General features: G+C 39.2%; 1 protein-coding gene across 4 annotated transcripts in view; it reads left to right on the forward strand.

Annotated features, from left to right (window-relative positions):
* Nucleotides 1–19,545, forward strand: part of Mfsd14b (major facilitator superfamily domain containing 14B) — a 72,150-nt gene that overhangs the window by 12,516 nt on the left and 40,089 nt on the right. The window contains exons 2-4 of one of the 4 annotated variants that reach the window (XM_063227360.1): nucleotides 7,741–7,836; nucleotides 9,611–9,654; nucleotides 16,760–16,822. In XM_063227360.1, the coding sequence (XP_063083430.1) occupies nucleotides 7,806–7,836; nucleotides 9,611–9,654; nucleotides 16,760–16,822 (138 nt within the window). In that variant the 5' untranslated portion in view covers nucleotides 7,741–7,805. Of the gene's footprint in view, nucleotides 1–7,740; nucleotides 7,837–9,610; nucleotides 9,655–11,957; nucleotides 11,998–16,759; nucleotides 16,823–19,545 lie in introns of those variants that run through there. The other 3 variants (XM_063227361.1, XM_003468392.4, XM_063227359.1) reach the window with 3 other exon arrangements.

Raw genomic sequence — 19,545 nt, forward strand, 5'->3', positions numbered from 1 at the left:
GCTGCTGTTTGTACATTTTCTTAACTTTAGTTCTGCCCTGACCACTCTTACAATACTGTCTTTGAGGTTGATTATAACTGTACTTAGTGGTGTGATCTCTGCCCAGAATCAGTTGAACTGGAAGTTTATGGTACAGTAAGAGTTTTCCCTTGAATGTTGTATTGCAGTTAGAGTGATCATCTTTACTGTTTTCTCCCAAATAAGGTATCATTTGGATTTTACTTGAGAAACTATAACATTTTGTATCTGGGACTAATTCATACACTGTTGTTTTCCCTCTTGGTTTGAAAGAAAAAACTCCTCATAGAAGTGGCTGACTCATTCTTTAACTGAAGTGGCTGTGTTGTCTGTCCTTCAGAAGCCTGGCCACAGTGAAAACAAAGCAGGCTGTGCCAGGAGGAGGTGTGTCAGGGAAGGGATTGTCACTCTCCTGCTTCCTATTAGCAGGCTGCTGGTGTTTACTATGCACTTTTTTTTATTTTTTTGTCTTTTTTGTCTTTTTTCCTTTTTATCAGTACCGGGGATCGAACTCATGACCACCTCCTCGCATGGCAGGCTTATGCCACTGAGCTAAATCCCCAGCCCCATACTATGCACTTTTGAGCTGAGGCTCTTGTGTTGTGCAGAGGTAGGCTACTTTCAGCATTATCTCTTTTCCAAGGAACTGCGATGACCTGACTGAGAAAAGCCAAATTCAGGTGTCCCAATGCATCTGAATTTCTCAGATCATGTTACAAAGTTGCTGCAGGGGTTGCTGGGAACCACCCCTTTACCAGGATGCTGGTAGCCAGGCCATAATCCTGAGCGTGAGGAAGGTGGTAGGGCTTATGTGAAGATCTTTCTTGGCTTTGCTTGAGGAACTAGCTGCGTTGGACTCCTCTCACTTCTTGAGTTGCTGCAATTGTCACTTTGGCTGCTGCAGAGCAGGCTGCCAGTCACATGTACGTGCTGATTGGTTCGTAAGATTCGGGCTTTATAAGAAAAGCAGTGTAGTATAACAGGTGGCATATACTCTGGAAGTGTGTGACTGTCTTGATGGAATGCTAGAGCAGACATCTATTGTATAATTTCTGTTACCTGTAAAATGGGAGTAGTAATGTTTCTGTCTCAGAAGGTTGTAGTGAGGACACAACAGTAGCATATATGCTGTGCTTTGATTAGCATCTGGCTTCCTGTTTGTTGGTCCTGCTGTTACTGGATAGATTTTGTCTGGGTGTTGCTCAGGGTCCTTTGTAATCCTGTTGACTATAGTCTAATTCTGTGTTCCGTGAAATGAGAGGAGGGATTTCTTTCGCTCACCATTGTCCCCTATGTTGGCTGATATGTAATTGAGTATGGGGCAGGGAGGGAGGATTGAATCCAGGGGCTCCCGTGTGCTAGGCAAGCTCTGTACCACTAAACTACATAACCAACTCTTTTTATTTCTTATTTGGAGACAGGATTTTGTTAAATTGCCCAGCCTGGCCTGGAATGTTGGATCTTCCTACCTCAACCTCTCTAGTAGCTGAGATAATATATTCTATGCCTAGAGTATATTTCCATTATCTTACGTTGGTAGAGAGAAGAATATTTACGGAAGTAATTCTTGAAATACTGGTTTGCATAAGGAGTTGGTAATTTGTTAGTTTGAAAAGTTAACAAAAGTGGTTATTTTATAAATATTTTAAAAATGCTTAGCCAATCCAATATGATGTGTCATTAATTCCAGTATATAACATAGTATTGAGAAAAAATGTCCAGATTTTTGTAGAAAAGGTAACCCAGAGAGGTTTTTTTTTCAATTTTTTAATGTGTTCTTTATCCTTGTGTTTATATATTTATTTAAGTTTTCAAATAGTTTTTTTCCTAGAGCATTTTACTAGCTAGAAGGAGATGCATGATATTACCACAAAGTGTTAAATGTGTGAACTATTAAAATACAGCTCATAGTGAAATTCTCTTTTTCAATTTGTGGCTATAATTATAGTGCAGAAATGACTGAATTCTGTTGTAGTTTCCAACTATAGAGTACTAGTTTTTATTCAGTGTATATTTAGAATATTTTTTCCTGTCTAGAAGCATAGTTAAGCCCCATGGTTTAGACTATTATATTCTTGGTTCCTTACTCATTAGTATAGATCAAACTCAAGGGCTTATGTTAGGATGTGTGGGGGCCTAGGTTCAATCTGAAGTACCAATCCAAAGAAGCAAACTAAAGCAACCACAGCAATCACCAAACTCAAATATTTCCTTTCTTAATAGGTTATCATTGTGCAAAATACTAATACATGATAAATACGACAGTGAAGAAATTTATTTTACAGAATGAGAACTCCCAAGAATAGCATGCTTAGCCCAGCAGCTGCTTTAATAATATCACCAAGGAGTCAGATTCATTATTACTATCTTTTTGCCCTTCCTGATGTCCTGGCTTTTGGTCTTCAGAAGTGACCATTGGTAGGCTGTGTATGACTAAACAGGTCTCAAGTAGCACATTTTATACAACAGTGCCCCCTAAATTAGAGACTGTAAAATTGTATTATGTGTGATTTGAAGAATGAAGAAATGCCTACAAGCCATTCCACATTTCCCCTGTATGTCATTGGTTATTGTGATACTCATTCCTTTCTTAGATCATGGGAGAAGTATCTTGGTTAATTTGGGTGGTGAAAATTCTGGATCTGGGGAGCTTTTCAGCCTGCTGTCTTAAAGTGACTGCTGTCCACATAAGCACATAATTGTTGAAACGTAAACAACGTTGACAATGTGTTAGCAAGTGTTTTTTGGTTAGTGTAGGAAGCCCTTATTATGCTGAGTCCAGAGTGCATTACAGAAATACTATTAGATCCTGCCTTCGTAATACAAGAGAAGCTATAGAAGAATGGCAGAGAAGCACCTGTCTTTGTTAAGGAAAGTCAGGGAATGTTAGCTGCTTCTTAGATAATAAATTATCATAGGGCCAGGGATGTAGCTCAGCGGTATAGTGGCTGCCAAGCAGGTGCGGGGTTCGTGGTACTCCCTCCCCCCAAAAAGAATAAATGATCATAGTGAGTTACTGATATTTATGAACTGTCCTTTGTGTTTCACTTATTCATATTCAAACTTTGGTTTCTGTGACGGATTTGATAGTAAATATTTTAGTTTTTTCCACCATGTTGTCTTCGTTGCAGCTACTCAACTGTCATTGTAGCCCAAAAGCAGCCACACATAGTATTTAAAAGAATGACTTTGGGGAGGACCGGGAGTTGCAGTACCAAGTTCAGTGGATGAATACACATCATTTGCTGAACGTGCCTTTCTGTTGCATGACATTCACCCGCAGCATTCAGTATTTTTGATTGTGTCTTGTAAAGACACTCAAAAAAGACTTCCAAAGCTGCTTCAGAAAGTGGCAAGAGAAGCTGAGCAAGGTGGCACATGCCTGTAATACCAGCACATAGGAGGCTGAGACAGGAAGATCACTTTGAGTTCGAAGCCAACCTGGCTACATAGTGAGTTCAAGACCAGCCCAAACTACTGGCAAGACCCTGTCTCAAAAAACCGAAAAACAAAATGACAAGAATGATGGGAAGTATGTTTGAAGCAAGGGAAAATAGTTTGAGAAGGACACATGTCTGTTGTTAAGTTGGAGAAGTCCCCTAGCGTAATAAAATAACCAATTACAAGAAAATTTAAAATGGAAGTCATTAAAATGGAAAACCTGGGTCAGACTCCAGGAGCCGGCCTCTGGAGATGCAGATGGGTGAGGGTGACCTGGGTAGGTTAAGTTTCTGTTTTTCTGAAATCATGTCATCTGGTCAAGGTTGAATTACATTCTGCTATCTTAAGTTAGATTTTATATTTTTATTTCTCAGAAATGATATGTCCTGTCTGTCTGGACCAGGAGCGGGGTAGGAATAGTGGGAGAGTACTGCATTCTCTCTCATAATGTGTCTTTTACTATAATAAATTTAAAAATTAAGAATAAATAAACTTCAACCTTTACTGTGTAGTTTGATCACAACTTGTATATTCTGATACTGCAAGCTTCTCTTATGTATTTCCTGTCCCAGTCCCAGAATTAGCCATTTTTGCAAGGAGCTCTGATCCATGCCTCTTTATTCACCTACTAGGTAACCTCCAGGATACTAGGAAAACCATCATTTGGTTTTAATCAAATGCCATCCCTGTGCGAGGAGCCTGCAGTGTGTGTCCTGGAGTACCCTGTGACAGGCAGCTGCAAGACCAGTGTAGTCCTCCAGCTGCTCTTGGCTCTTTTTGTTTGGGGTTTATGTTTTAATCTATATGGATGTCTCATGCTCTCTTCGCACAGATTTCCTTCCCCTCAGTGGTGGGCTGCTTTTGAGGGTGATGACAACTATAAGGAAGAATGCTCTTTTGGGGTCACTTACATGACTGTATTGTGTGTGTGTGTGTGTGTGTGTGTGTGGGTGTGCACACACATGTATGTCTGTATATAAAACTGGTAAAATACACACAACACGAAATTTACTGTGAACCCTTTTTAAGTGCACATTTCAGTAATGCTAAATATTTCACATTGTCATGCAACCAATTTCCAGGAGATTTTCACCTCACAAAACAGAAACAGCTCCTCATTAGGCAGCTGCTCATTTCCTCCGCACACTACACAGTTACTTTCTCTCCCTCATCCCTTGGCCACCACTCCTTTACTTTTGAGCTGTGTGAGTTTGACTTCTTTCAGTACCTCATGTAAGTGAACGGTTTATTTCACTTAACACAATGCTCCTAATTCATCCGTATCATAGCGTGATCTTCCTACTTAGTCTAATAATGCCCCCCTCCCATCATCTCCCAAATCCTCTGATATTATGATCTGCTTGTATTTTTTTTTTCTAATCTAAGCTTCAAAATGTGATCTTGGAATAGTTGCTAGCTTTTCTGACTGCAAATGTCTATAACATGTCTACACTTTAAAATAGAAAATAATGGTTTTCTGAAGAATGTAGTCTTTCAGATATTTTGACTTATGTAGGGGCAAAGATGAGATTAGAGAACTTGCAAAGGAGACCTCATGGAAAGGTTTAAAAGATTTTAATCTTTATGCTGAGGGCAAAGGGGTTTGTAGGAGTGAGTAACTAATTACTGTGTAACTAAGCTGAGCCTTACTGTCTTAACCCAGCTCCCAATGGCAGTTAGGGCTTCTTCCCTGGTTCTGTTTTTTTGTCTGTCTTTTTTTTTTTTTTTTTGATACGGGGTCTCGCTATGCAGTTCAGGCTGGCCTTGAGCTCACTTTGTAGCCCCGGCTAATCTCAAACTCGCAATGATCCTCCCACCTCAGCTTCCCAAGTGCTGGGATTTTATAGGCGTGAGCCACCACGCCCGGCATCTGCCCTGGTTTTGCTCTAGGTTCCTCATGATTCTCTACTCACTGCAGGCAGTTTCATTCTGGAGACTGCAAAGGAAAACTAGACAGGCTAGCTCTGTTACACTTCTGCTGTAAGCTATTTTAAGAGTCTTTGAGATTCTTGACATATTCACCTACTCTTGGGCATGTAAAATGTAGTGAGATACATGGAAGTCAGAGAGCAAGATCAGAGGAGTAGCAGAGTCTGGTGTGCATTGAGCCCTGTCCCTCTGGCTGTGGGGCAGTGGGTTAAGGAGCAAGGGTGGAAGCAGGGGTCCTTTTTCGAAGGCTGCTCTGTAACCTGGGCAAGAGAAAGTGGAGATTTGGACCAAGGGGAGTCAGACAGAAAGGAGTCAGGCATCATAACGGAGCTTCTGATTTGAGCTGGAAGGAGGACCCAGAGGGTCTCTAAAGCCTTGTCAGAGGCAGAAGTGGGGGTCCTTTGGTAAAGGACCAGTGAAAACTGGTATTTATAGAGATTGTGCTAATATGTTTTTTGTATTTCTTTGAATTGTTAGGTACTTAAATGGTCCTTTTGTTCTTTAAACTTTGTGAAATGTGTTTTGTTTTGCAAATGTCTCTTAATTTAATGACTTTTAAAATTTGCTGATTAGCCTGTATCTAAGCACTCAGAAGGCTGAGGCCAATCTGAGCTACAGAGATCCTGTGTTAAACAAACAGACATGGTGCTCATTAGACTTTGAGCATTTGCAAGTTTGAATTTAGTAACAATTCTACTTGGCTCTTTTTTTAAAAAAATTACAAAATAAAAAATGAACATATATTCCCTTCATCTAAAAATAGCAGTTAATAATTGGTGACCTTTAATTTAGAGTGGATATGTGCACCATTTTTCCAGATCACTTGATGTTGAGTTGTAAGAATATCCTAGATGTGCAATGTTGTGCAATATGATTTATCTAATATATAGTGCTTACTCATGTTTCCTGTTGTTCCTGTTTCGTCCTGGATCCAGTGCTGCTCTGTTCAGAAGTCCCAGTTTAGTTATTATACCTCCAGTCTCCTTTAATCTGGACCATCTGCTTGCCTTTATTTTTCTATGATTGTAACTTTTTTTAATTGTGGAACTGAGGCATTACCAAGGCCTTTGCACTGAACTGCATCCCAAACCTACCTACTTTTCTATGTTTTTGAGACAAGATCTTACTAAATTGCCTAGGTTAGACTCAAAATTGCTGTTATCTTGCTTCAGCTTCCCAGAATGTGTGCATGTATATGGGGGTGGGTTATGGGCATGCAGCACCAAGCCAGGTTTAATGTTACCATTTTAAGGAGACCAGCCATTTGTTTTACAGGCTTTTCTATAATCTGGATGTGTCTATTTCCTCATGATTAATTCTAGTTAAATCTTGCGAAGTTTACTTTTAACTTTTAAAGACTTAAATACAACCGCAGGAATAGCATGGGTTTTACAAAGCCTGTGTTAAGTATCGCCTCGTTACTGCCAAATATTAACAGTACTTGATTTTGCGATAAGTATTATCACAGAGACAAAGAACATTATATTGAAAGGAATTTTAGGTTTTATCCCAGTAAGTCACAAACTGTAGAAGATTAGCAGATTAGGCATAGTCTTTAAAATAGAAACAAAAAGCTGAATTCTAACACCTTTAGATGTGAAGTAAGTTAGCGGGTTTTATATTATACCTAGTTTTTATTGTTCCCAGCCATTTAATTACCCGTCCTGTCCCTGAGCATTATGAACATAGAAGCCTATACCAGTCTCTTGTGTATAGCTAAAGAAATTTAGACTTGGTAAGGCTAAGTTGCTGAGGAACACATAAATAGCACGAGACAGACATGTCCTTGAATTGAAATCTTTTTGGGGGCGTAGGGATGGTTTTTGAGAGAGGCCCTTGCCCTCTGGTCCAGGATGGCTTTGAATTTGCTCTGTAGCCCTGGGTGTCCTTGAATTCTTAAGCTCTCTGGCCTGAGCCTCTTGCATGCTGGGATTAAGGCCTGTGCGACCATGCATGGCTAAGCAAAGTCTGCAAGACCCAGTAGAGCTCCTTAATTTGCTCTTTCCAGAGCTCCAGTAATTTGCAATAAGGGGACAAATAGCCTCTCTGATTAGGGAAAGTAAGGGAATCAGGGATATCACATAAAAAGCTTAGGAGAAAGAGAGCCTCCCCCCCCAAAGAAGATTGAAGGGCAGATTTTAGGTGCTTTTTTAGTGCTAGTAATTGAACTAGGACTTTACACTTGCTAAGCATGTGTTCTGCCAAAGATACATCCCTAGCCCCAGAATGATGTTTTGTCTTGAATAATATGGATAGTCCAAAATTTTATTTTGTATATTTTATACTATTTCAAGAAAGTGAATTTCTTATGTATGTTTACTACTTCTCCTAATAGGTTTCTTTCTTTTTTAGCTACAAGGCTTTGGCCGACCAAGTGTTTATCATGCTGCTATCGTCATCTTCCTTGAATTCTTTGCATGGGGCCTGCTAACAACTCCAATGTTGGCTGTAAGTATCAGTGAACTGGGTCCTTGTTTACCAGAGCAAGAGAGACATTCTTAAGCACATTTCCCAGGTCTGTAGGGATGTGTTTAGAGCAGCTGTTAATAGTAAGACAGCTTGTTCTTGGGGTTGTTTCTATGGTATTGTGAACCAGCTGCTAGAAAATGCTTCATTGTCCACTCCAGAGCAGCACTGCACTCTCACTGACCAGAGTTGCAGTGGTGCTGTTATACAGAGGAACAGCATATATTTAGGAAGGTCTTTTAAATATATGACAGGAGATGATAATCAGGCATTATTGAAGTTTGTATTTTATGTGGTTGTTAGTGACGTTTGACTTAAGGATGTAGTACGTAAGATACTAGTATCTTATAACAATGGAAGTAATAATTGTAAAAATGTGCACATTTCTGGGTTTTGTTTTTTTTTTTTTTTTTTTTTTGTCTTTTTCGTTTTTATCGGTACCAGGGATCAAACTCATGACTGCCTGCTTGCTTGCAAGACAGGCGCTTGTGCCGCTGAGCTAAATCCCCAGCCCCCATCACATTTCTGTTTTGAGTAGCTTATATATGGCTGTTTCCTAGACCCACTATTGAATTTCTTATCAAGAAGTTGGGTGTTTGATGTATGCAGCATTTAGGAGGAAGTGAGATCCCCTTCACCTCAAAAAAGATTGGAGGCAAATTTTAGATGCCTGGTAATTATTTAACATTTAATTTTCACAAACACATTTTATGTTTGCCTTAAGTTTCAGTTATTTTAAATTGTTCTTTAAAAACCATTGGCGGTTAACTCTTCCCAGATGATCACTTTTGATATGAATAATCTTTGTTCCCCATTTAGGTTCAGAAAATACAGAAGTCAACAGGGTGGATATTAGCCAATTAACCTTATGCAAGACTTTATAATAAACCTTTTCAGGCTTTTAAGGCTTCTGGCACATTTAAAATACAAAATTGATTAACTAAAATTACAACAGTTTGGACAGTAGATGTAGAAACATTTCCTGTCTCATTCTGTTGTATTCCTTCGCATTGCACTACCTTTTCCTTCAAAGTTCTTTATTCAGTGACTAGTTGAGTATAAGGAGCTCTCCATTTTAAGTTCAAGAGATTGTACCTTTTGTCACTGCATCTTTAGTGCCTGTTTCTGGCTTGGACCCAGCCAGTGCTGAATAAATACGTATTGAACAGATTCATACATCACAGGTCACACACACGTCCCAACTCAGTGGTTCTCCAAGAAACAACTTCAGTGTGAATACAGACACACTGGGCTGCTTTTTTTCATTTTTAAAAATTGTATTTAAGTACACCTAATGTAAACTTCCTGCCTTAACCATGTGAAGTGTAGTTCAGTGGCATTAAACACATTAATAATGAATTACAGACTTCACTACATTCCTGCCTACAAAAGATAAAGCATTCTGTTCACATATCTGTTCATGTTAATCAATAGCGCTTCCTTTCCCCCTGCTCTCAGCCCTTGGCAACAACCATTCTGCTGTCTCTGTGAATTTGATCACTTTACCTCATCATGCAGGATTTGTCTCTCTTGTGACTGCCCTATTTCTCATCATATAATGTCTCCAAGGTTCATCCATGTTGTTGCATGTATCAGAGTTTCTTTTTTTTGCTTTGTGTGTATGTGTATATGTGGTACTGTGATTCAAATCCAGGAACATGCTACCACTGACCTATATTCTCAGCTTCTTTTTATTGAGACAGGGTCTTGCTAAGTTTTCTAGGTGGGACTCAAGCTTGGCATCTTCCTTCCTCAGCCTCCCTCAGTGCTGGGATTATAGATGTGAGCCACTGTGCCCAGGTAGGATTTCCTTGTTTTTTAAGGTGAATAATACTTTGCTATTTCACTTTCACTCTCACTCTCAAAATATGTGTGTGTATAATATGTAATATGTATACCTTATATATACTTTTTTTAATCAGTTGAATACTTGGTTTTGCGACCTTTTTTTGCTTTCAGGAATAAATTTGCTGAGAATATGGGTATATAAAGATCTGTTTGAGTCTATGCTTTTAGTTGCTTTTGATATATACCCAGAAGTGAATTGCTGCATCATAGAGTAATTCTACTTAAAATTTTTTTTTTGAGGAGCTGCCAAACTCTTTTCCATAGAGGCTATGTATAATTTTACATTCCTACCAAGAATTTATAAGGACTCCAGTTTCTCCTCTGGGGTTTTGTTTTGTCTTCTTCCTCCCCCCTCCCCCCTCTCCTGTCCTCAGTACTGGGTATTAAGCCCAGGGCCTTTGCAGTACACTACATTTTTTAAAAAAATTTTTATTTTGAGACAGGGGCAATCTCACTACATTGCAGGAGTAGGGGGCAAACTTTGGCTCCTCCTGCCTCAGCCTCCGAGAGTGGTAAGAATATAGGTGCATGCAGCCATGCCTGGCTTATGTTATTTAATGATAACAGCCATCTTAGTGGGTATGAAGTGAGCCAGGTCATTCATTGTAAAGACCTGAGTTTTTGTTTTGTTTTTAACATTTGTGATCCTAGTCACTTGATTCCTCCTCCCGTTTCTTTGGTTTAAAAAGTGAAGAGTTTCGAAATAGTATTTTTAGGTACAATCAGTTCTATTGGTTCAGCAGATTTTCCACTATAGAAGTAATTCTATGATCATCCTTTAATAGAATTCACACTGAAATGATGCCCTGCTAGAAATTCCAAAATCTTCCAGTTAAAATCTTTGGGCAGTACTGAGTGTCTTTCACCAGATTATCAGATCCCTTTTTATTTCAGTTAACTGTAATACACCTCAGAGACCCATGCACATTCTTCTGACTGGTCAAAGCAGTTTTTAGGGTTTCTGTGTTCTGACAGACTGTGGCATGCATCCTGTGGCCTTCTGAGTTGATGCTAAACTACTGCCTCTTGTGACTTATGAGCCCTTATGCTTGTTGTAGAAATCTGGTTAAAATAGACATTCAGGGATAAGGAATACAAGGTCACACCTCATTCTGTATTGCCATCCATGACGTGTGACTGAGTTTCTGGATGTGTTCACTCTTTTTCCAGCTCCTTGGTGTTGGGGAGGTAAGCCAGGTGCCTTATGCTTTCCTCTACCCTTCATATAGTGTGCTAATCCTAATTTGTTTTCATCTAAGATTTTGGCTCATCTCCCTCTGCAAGATGCTTTTTTCTCTCTGGCATATGCCCCTATTTCCTATCCTTTCTGGTAAACAGACGGAGATAATGCTGGGTTCCTTGATAAAGAAGAGACAAAATTAGTGTCTCTTTACAACTGGAGTTCATTATCTTCTTTTGTGTGTGTGTTGGAGTTTGTTTTTGTCCAATTTCTAGTCCTTGGCATCTTGAAACCATCACCTACCATGGTATAAGTATTAAGATGATAAATCGTGGACTCCTTTTTGTTTCCTTTATGGTAGTCAGTGACTAGTGTGTTCTCTTGTTTCTACTAAGGGACAAAAGAAAAGAAAAATCAGTGTTGGTTATAATTGGTAAGTCTAAAACAACACATACATGTTAATATTTTGTCCAGTGTAATCTTGCATGATGGCAGTGTTCACCATCATAATGGTACCTCAGTTTGCTAATTTAATCACAATTCTGCAAGAGGTGGCCACATTCGTGTTCATGCAGGAAAGGTGGCCTGTGGCTATATCCGTCATTAGATACACAGTTTACACACAGAAACAAAATCTTGCCAAACCTTTTGGTTTACAAACTCAATTGCTGGCAAACACAAGTGTTCAGGAACCAGGGCACCACTGTATTTGGAGCAGTGTAGAGCAGTTAGCTCCTTCATCCATTGTCGCGTTCCTTTTCAGAGTCATTGCCTTTGTTGTACAGGTCTGGTGTAGCTTACTTACAGTTTTACTTTAACACTGTCCGAAAGATCCTCAACCAGATGCCCTGGAGTAAGTGTAGAAAGCTGGCCTCCTTCAGTGGCCTTGTAGCAGCAGCAGCAGCAGCAATGGTAATTTGTACATAAAAATGATCTCCCCCATGTGTCTGCCTTGCATTCAGTGCTTCAGCCAAAACATGTGTTCTTTTAGGCAATTTTGCTTCAATTTAACTGTAAATCATCCAGTGGAACTAATTTGCTATAAGTAAAGAATTAAATTTCTTGTAATTCACAGATAATTGTTTGCAAGCTGACCTTGGAGTTCTGCTAAAAATGTAAGAAATCGTTTTTATCCACCCCCTCATCCTTCTCATGTGATTATATGGAAGTACAAAGAATGCTCTTTAAACAGTTTTCTGCCGTATTCAGTTCTCTGGGCCTTGCTAGCTAACTGACTCAAGAGAATGTGCCAGTTCTTTGATTCAGAGCGTATCTACCATGTCAGTTTCTTTCTTCGCTCTGTTGGCCAGCCCTCCTGTCTCCATTTAATCATTGTTTCTTTCCAGGAGTTAGAATGGCTGGGATGTGGTAGGACTGTGTGCTAAGTATTTTTGTCACTGTACATATAATTTGCTCTTACATTAACAGGAGGTAAAGTAAATATTTTAACTACAGTACAGTCACATGAAAACGTTGTACACGTAAGTTGTGTGGATCAAACCTAGAGCCTCATACACACTAGAGAAGTCCTCTACCACTCACCTACACATCTGATCCAGTGGAGACTCTTGGTTTCTGGAACCACAAGATGTTCTTCTAGGCTCACCTAATGACTGGTAGTTTTCTAAGTGGTTTTATAGACAGAATACCCAATCCTTAATTTCCCTGTTTGGGTTTCTGGTAATTATTAGAATTAGAAAAGTCACATTCGCTACATATTTGTATGTATGCTGTTTTTAAACCTTTATTTTCTCTTGGAAGCTGACTGTTACCCTGCACTAAGCATGGATCAGACACATGCCGTGAGCTTTTCTTGGTGTTTACTTGTGTCCTGTTATGTGTGTTGTGGTCTATAGCATACTTTTATATCAATAAACAAGCAGGTAATTTAAAAAAGACTAATACTGATTTCAAACTTTCCTATTCAGCATTATAAATAGAGCTGCTAGAGTATAGAGTAATCACTGGCAGAGCTTCTTGACTTAAAATTTGGTATGTAAAACGTATTGGTGTGCATTCTTGTTTTCAGGTCTTTTAGTATATCATTACTCTGCCTTCCTGTGTCCTTTGTATCTGATGAGAAAACAGCTATTAATAAGAACTGTCAGTCCCCTTAGGTCAGGAGTCTGCAAATTGTGGTCCATGGGCTACATCTTGTATTCTGCCTCCTACTGTGCTGGTGTTTACATTTTTTAGGTGCTTGGTGGAAATTAGCTAAATTCTGTAACTTTAGATGCCACAACATATTGGTAATATTTTATACAGTCAGTATTCGGTTTGATTTAATGTGGTATTTATCCACTCCTAGTCCTCCTTTTCCTGAACTTCTGTGTTTTTTTCTGTAATTAGTTCTTAAAGAAGTTCTTGTTTTGTATTGCTTTGCTTCCTGTAGGTCAGCTGTGTGCTTGCTTCTTTATTCTACCACAGATAGCTCATTGGCAGTAATGCAGATTACCCTTCTCTCTGTTTACCAGTGAGGAGAGAGGTCAGAGGTCCAGGGTTGGGAAAAGGAGCTTCTAGGCAGGTAGAGCAGTGGGAGGTGGGAGAGTGGGCTGGTGCTGGGCTGGAAAGCCTGCCGCTGCTTCAGCAGCATGCTTCAGATGCTCAGCTGGTGCGCAGCCTGCAGGCTTCCTCTGGGAAGATGAAATGATAGCAATTTTTCTGAATTTTTTCTGAAATTCACATACTGACATTCACACATCAAAAAGCAATGTAATCCAGTAGTGTACCCTTCAGGTTATAGACAATGGTAGCCAATTTGCTTATGGTCTAGATGCCTCTGGTAGCTAGAGAAGAAAGCATTGCTCTTTAACATTAAGCACAAGGACTGGTTATAGCAACCCTTGTGTTTTTGAGATCATGATCTCACTGTGTAGGTCAAGCTGACCTGCAGCTCGCTGTGTGGCCCGGGCTGGCCTGTGTTCCAGTGCTGGGATTACAGGCCTCAGGCATGCATTACCATGCCCTGCATTGAATTCTTGATCTGTGAAAGTGTGGATACTCCAGGATTTCTTCAGAGTACTAAAGCACCTCACCATCTTACAGGTTTTGTGAACTTTTGACAGCTAAGCAGAATCTGGAGCTCTATACTCTCTGAATCCTACCCTGTTTAGTTCTGCTTGTATGTCTCTTGGGTATCCTCCTTTGGAGAGCTACGCTTTGATTGTAATCTCGGAGCCAAATATGGGGTGGCAGTTTTCTTTTCTCTCTCTCTCTTTTTTTTTTTTTTTTTTTTTTTTTGGTGTGGAACCAGTGATTAAATCCAGATTCTTTGCACTAAGCTACATTCATAACCTTTTTTTATTTTAAGACAGGCTCTTGCTAAGTTTCCTAGTCTGGGCACAAACTTTCACCCCTCCTGCCTCAGCCTCTCAGAGTAGCATGTGCCACCACTCCTGATTCATCATACTTTTTGATGTACAAAACAAGTTACTGAGTGTTATAGTCTTGATAAAATTTTTCTGAGAACTTTGATGATACCCCACTAAAATACTTGTTTTCTTCAGTACAGCCAAGCAGAGTTCAGGTGCTGCATTTGAAAATAATTTGCGGATGAATTTCATTTTCACTTAGGACAGTGTTATTTCAGAGCAGTTCAGGTTTACAAAGAAGTTGAGAAGAAGGTAGTTTCAGATCCATCTACCTCCACTTGTGTGATCCTCTCCTGTGGACATCAAGGGCTGGGCCACATGGTGAGAATATGCTTAGTTTTATAGGAAACTGTCATACTGTCCTCCAACACGGCTGTACCGTTTTGTGTGCCGCAAGCACTGAGGGGCATTTCCGTGTCATTGCTCTGCATCCTCGTTAGCATTTGGCATTTGTCAGTAGTCGGGGATTTGGCCATTCTAAGAGGTGCATAGCGTACCTCATTTTGAATTTACACTTTCTGATGGCACCTAAAGTGCTGCATTTTTCATATGCTTATTTGGCATCTTCAGTTGTCTTTGGTGAGGTACCTTTGAAGAGTAAATCAAGTTGTTTTCTAATTGTAGTGCCTTAACAGTTCTTTGTAAAATTCAGTAAAAACTCCATTATTACTTATATCTTTTGGAGAGATTTTCTCTCAGTCAGTAGGTTGTCTTTTCATTCTCTTGATAGTATCTTTTCAGAGCAGAAAATTTTAATGAGCTGTTTCTTCTTCATATATGGTGCTTTGGTGTCACATCTGCAAAGTCACTGCCAAACTGAAGGTCGTGTAGATTGTTCTCTTGTGTTGCCATGAGTTTTGTAGATTTAATTTATGATCCATCCTGAGTTAGTGTTGTGAAGTGTCTTTCATTGTTTCTGATAAATCGCAGCCACCAGCTCTAAAGTTATTCTCTGCCTCATTCTTTGCCTGGGACAAGTTTAATTGAACACCTGTCCAATTTTATTAGATCCAGTGTCTTACTCTTTATTACACTTTTTGTCTCCATTCTGAATTTTTGTGCAATAACTTTTGTCCTATGCTACAATTTGAATATTTGTCTCCTCAAAACTCATGCTAAAATTTAGTTGACATTTTAACAATATTAAGAGTTGGGATTCTAGTAAAGTACAGTGGCACAGGCTTATAATCCCAGCTACTCAGGAGGCTGAGGCAGGAGGGTTGTGAGTTTGAGACCAACCTGATTTGTGTAACAGGTTCCAGGCCACCCCGGATTACATAGTGAGATCCTGTGTTAAATGAAAAAAGAAAGAAAACAGAGGAAAGGGGGCCCCTCAGTGATAGAGTGCCCCTGGGTTCGGTGCTTATTCCTGGAAAAGAGTGGAAAGGGGGAAGGAGGAGAAGGGAAGAAATGAAAAGAAAAAAGTCAACTGTGATCCCCACCTGTTCTCCCCCTTCCTCTTTGTCAGCCAGTGGTGCGTTCCTTGGTTTTGCACGTACCAGCCTCTAGAACTGTGAGCAGTAATTCGTGTTCTTTATAAATTACCTATTCTCAGCTATTCTGTTACAGCAGCACAAAATATGAACTACGCCTATTTTGTGCTCAGGAATTCTCTCTTCAGCTGTGTCTAGTGTTCTATTGAACACATCTGCTGACTCTATAAATGTGTTTTTTTCTCTAAAATTTCATTTTGTTCTCTTATATTTTTTGTATACTTTTTTTTTTCCAGTGCTGAGGGTCAAGCCCAGTGCTTGCTAGACACGTGCTGGAAATGGCTGCCACTGAGCTGCCGTCTCAGCCTATACACCCGTACTCTCTTCCAGTTTCTGGGTTTAGGGGTCTCAGCCGTTTCTTCTTTGTCTTAGATGTAGTATACTCATTTTAAAGCCTTGTATTGAATAATTTCAGAGTTGAAGTTTTGGAGGATCAGTTTCACTGTGGTGGTTTGTTGTGCTTGCTGTTTGTTCCTTGCTCATGGTGTGTTTTTCCCGTTAGTGTATGGCTGTTGTTGAGTAGCTATTGGTTACTAGATTTGAAAGTATATATAAATATGAGGGCAGTTTTAAGCCTCAATCATGTGATTTTTCAGAAGCGATTTTCTAATAGGAAGCTGCTAGTGTTTGTAATGCAAATTTATGGCCTGAAGTTTTTCTGGGTGTCAGTTAGGTGTTAGGAAACTGGGCCCATACCTGGGTTTATACAATCTTTTGGGGATATCAGTTGTTAGAGCTCAGAGCTGAGTACCTGGGAAACTGTTCTGTGACAAAAGCAACTCTTAAGTGTTGGTCTTAACCCTTTTGAACTCTTACCTTATTAGATTCCTAATAATTAGTTTCTAATGATTAACTTCTTACCTTTTCATCCCTTTAAGATTTTTCATTTCATTAATATTTTATCAGTTTCCATTACAGAGTTCATCTTATTATGAGGCTTGCTGCTAATAGAGGCAGAAATCTCCTTTTAATTTGAATTTGAACATGTCTCGATGTCTGTTTGCTTTTTGTAGGTTCTACATGAAACATTTTCTCAACATACATTCCTCATGAATGGTCTCATTCAAGGTGTAAAGGTAAGAGCAATTTTTGTGTGGTTCGTGATGAACCGAAGCGAGGGATCTTTAGTAATTTAACTGAGGTTTAAGTGGTTCTTAGTAAACAGTTACTATTTACGTTAGAGACTTATGTCTAAATTTATAATTGGTTTACCAAAATCAAAATAAAATAAAGCAGAGACACCTAGGGAATAGCTGGTTTACTGTTAAAAGCAGTGTGAATACTTCCTAGGCCTTCCTGCATTTTCATTCATGGGTATCCAGCAGTTATGAAAGCTTTGCACTACTCTGCCTTTCAATTAGAGCAGAGGATAAATGCTGTTATCTCTTTAGGTAGACTTAGAGACTGAGACGGAAGCACCAGATTTCACTTGGATATTTATTTAGCCTTTTGGCCAAGCTGATGCTCAACCCATGACTTTATCAATTCTCACTCACTCAGTTTAGGTAGCTTTAGCTGATTATTTCGATTTTAATGTATTTTGGAAAAGTTTATAAGTAAGGGGTTAAAATGTAACAGTATATTCTAGTAAGTTCACTTTAAAGCATACAGTCTTATTTAACTTAGTATCAGTGTTTGTATAATTAATACTCTGTGCTGAACAACATGCTTAAATTTAAATTATGGCCTAGTAATTTACTGTATTCCCAGAGACTTGGGAGGCTGAGGCAAGAGGATTTCAAATTCAAGACCAGTTTAGGTAATTTAGTGAGACCCTGTCTCAAAAATAAAACTAAAAACAGGGGCTAGAGATGTAATTCAGTCCTCTTTGAGTTCAGTTCCAGTAAAATACTAAAATAAGAGAAAAGTCAAAGAGGAATTTGTTGTTTCATTTGTAATAGTAAACATGGAAATAATTAAAAGAGACACATTGTGGTATAGCTATGATGTCATAGAACCATTTGAAGAACACATTTTTTGAAGAACATGTAGTATATGAAAAAACAGGATATAGATATGTAGTTCCATTTTATTTTGATATATGTACATATATATGCAGGGGAAGATGACTGAGGAGTTTCCTGGAGCTTTTTTCTTTTAGCACTTGAGTGTGTCGTCCCGCCTCTTCTGGTCTCCCAAGTCCCTGATAAGGACTGTGCTGGCACCGTGTTGACGATCCTTGCTCTTGCTTTTTCCAGTGTTACTATTACAATGATCTCTCTGTATTTTGATTGTAATCTGTATTAGAATGGGTCTCTGAGTTTATGCTGATGAACGTGGATGTTCATATTCACATCTTTCATCAAAATTTATGATTTTCGAGGCCTTATTTATTTGAATATTCTCCCTGTTCCTTTCTCTTCTCTGTCACAGAGTCTGTGCATATTTTAGTTAGCTTGATGGTATCCTTTGAGTCCCTTAGGCTCTGTTCATTGTGGTCTTTTCTATTCCTCAGGCTCAATAATTTCTATTATCCACGTTCAAATTTACTGCTAAAATCTGCCTTTAAATCATTCTAGTATGTGTTTTAAAATTTCAGTTACTAACTTTTAGTTCCAAGATTTCTATTTAGGTTTTCTATTTATTGATATTTGCATTTAGCTTAGACATCATATTGTTGATTTTTCTCACATCTTCTTTTAGGTCTTTGAGCATCTTAAAATAGTAGTTAAAAGTCTTTGTTTAAGAGCAAAGGAAGCCAGGCATGGTGGTACATGCCTGTAACCCCAGAATTTGGGAAGCTGAGGCAGGAGGATCTCTGCAAGAGTGAGTTCAAGGCCAGCCTGAACTTCATGCGTGTCTCAAAAAAAAAAAAAACAAAAAAAAAAAAAAAAAAAAAAACAATCAAACAAGCAAACCAAAAAAAGAGAAGAGAATGTTAGGGAGGTGTTGTAGTCGGGGATTGCAAGGAAAATGATTATATACAGGATACATAATTTATAGTTTAATTTTATAATGGTCACCTAACGAGTCAAATACAAGAAGTACAGGAAATTTGTCTACAAACTAAAGACCTAGAGAATCCAGCCAAGTGCCTGGTTCCCATGGCAGTATCCTGCATGAGTTCCTGTGAAGACCTCAAGCCCATAATAGTGCCTTCTATGAGTCCAACAGCCCATGACAATGACTCATGCAAGTCTGTTTCATGAATCTGTGCTGGAGGTGCAAAGATCAGCAGTGGAAGCTAGAAAGTCCATGCTAGAAGGGTGAAGGATTTGTACTAATAGATTGAAGGTTCTGCACTGGAGCCAAGAAGTGATGCTCAAAAATAAGGACCAGGGCTCCCCTGAAAAATTCCACAGCTATCCTCAGTGACAGCAAGGTCCGGAGCTCCTCCAATGATAACAGCCAAGTTCTTATCAGGAATCCAGCATGACAAGCTTCTCCTGGAGGTTGGATAGCACACATCTTCCCCTCTAGAGCCAGAAAATGATGCTCAAAGTAAGGAGCAGAGCTCCCCCAAAGTGAACCCCTCTCAGTTATAAGGTTCCGAGCTCCTCCAATGATAATGGCCAAATTCATATTGGAGAAGCCAGCACGGCAAGCTCCCCAGGAAAATCAAAAGCTCCAAACAACAACACTTAGGAGAACCCACAACATTAACTTCTTCCTCTCAGTTCTCCTTTTATGTTGGCAATAATCCACGCCTAGCACCACACTGGTTCAGGTCAACTGGTGTTACAAGTTGATCACCAGTCACCAATCCACTACAAGAAATATAGGCAAAATAATGTTTAGAAGATGTGATCAAAATACGTATATATGAAAATGCCATATTGAAACTCAGTATTTTATAAAA

The sequence above is a fragment of the Cavia porcellus genome, unplaced genomic scaffold (assembly GCF_034190915.1).
Source record: "Cavia porcellus strain 051 isolate PalLab524CR breed Dunkin Hartley unplaced genomic scaffold, mCavPor4.1 scaffold_17, whole genome shotgun sequence".
NCBI lineage: Eukaryota > Metazoa > Chordata > Mammalia > Rodentia > Caviidae > Cavia > Cavia porcellus.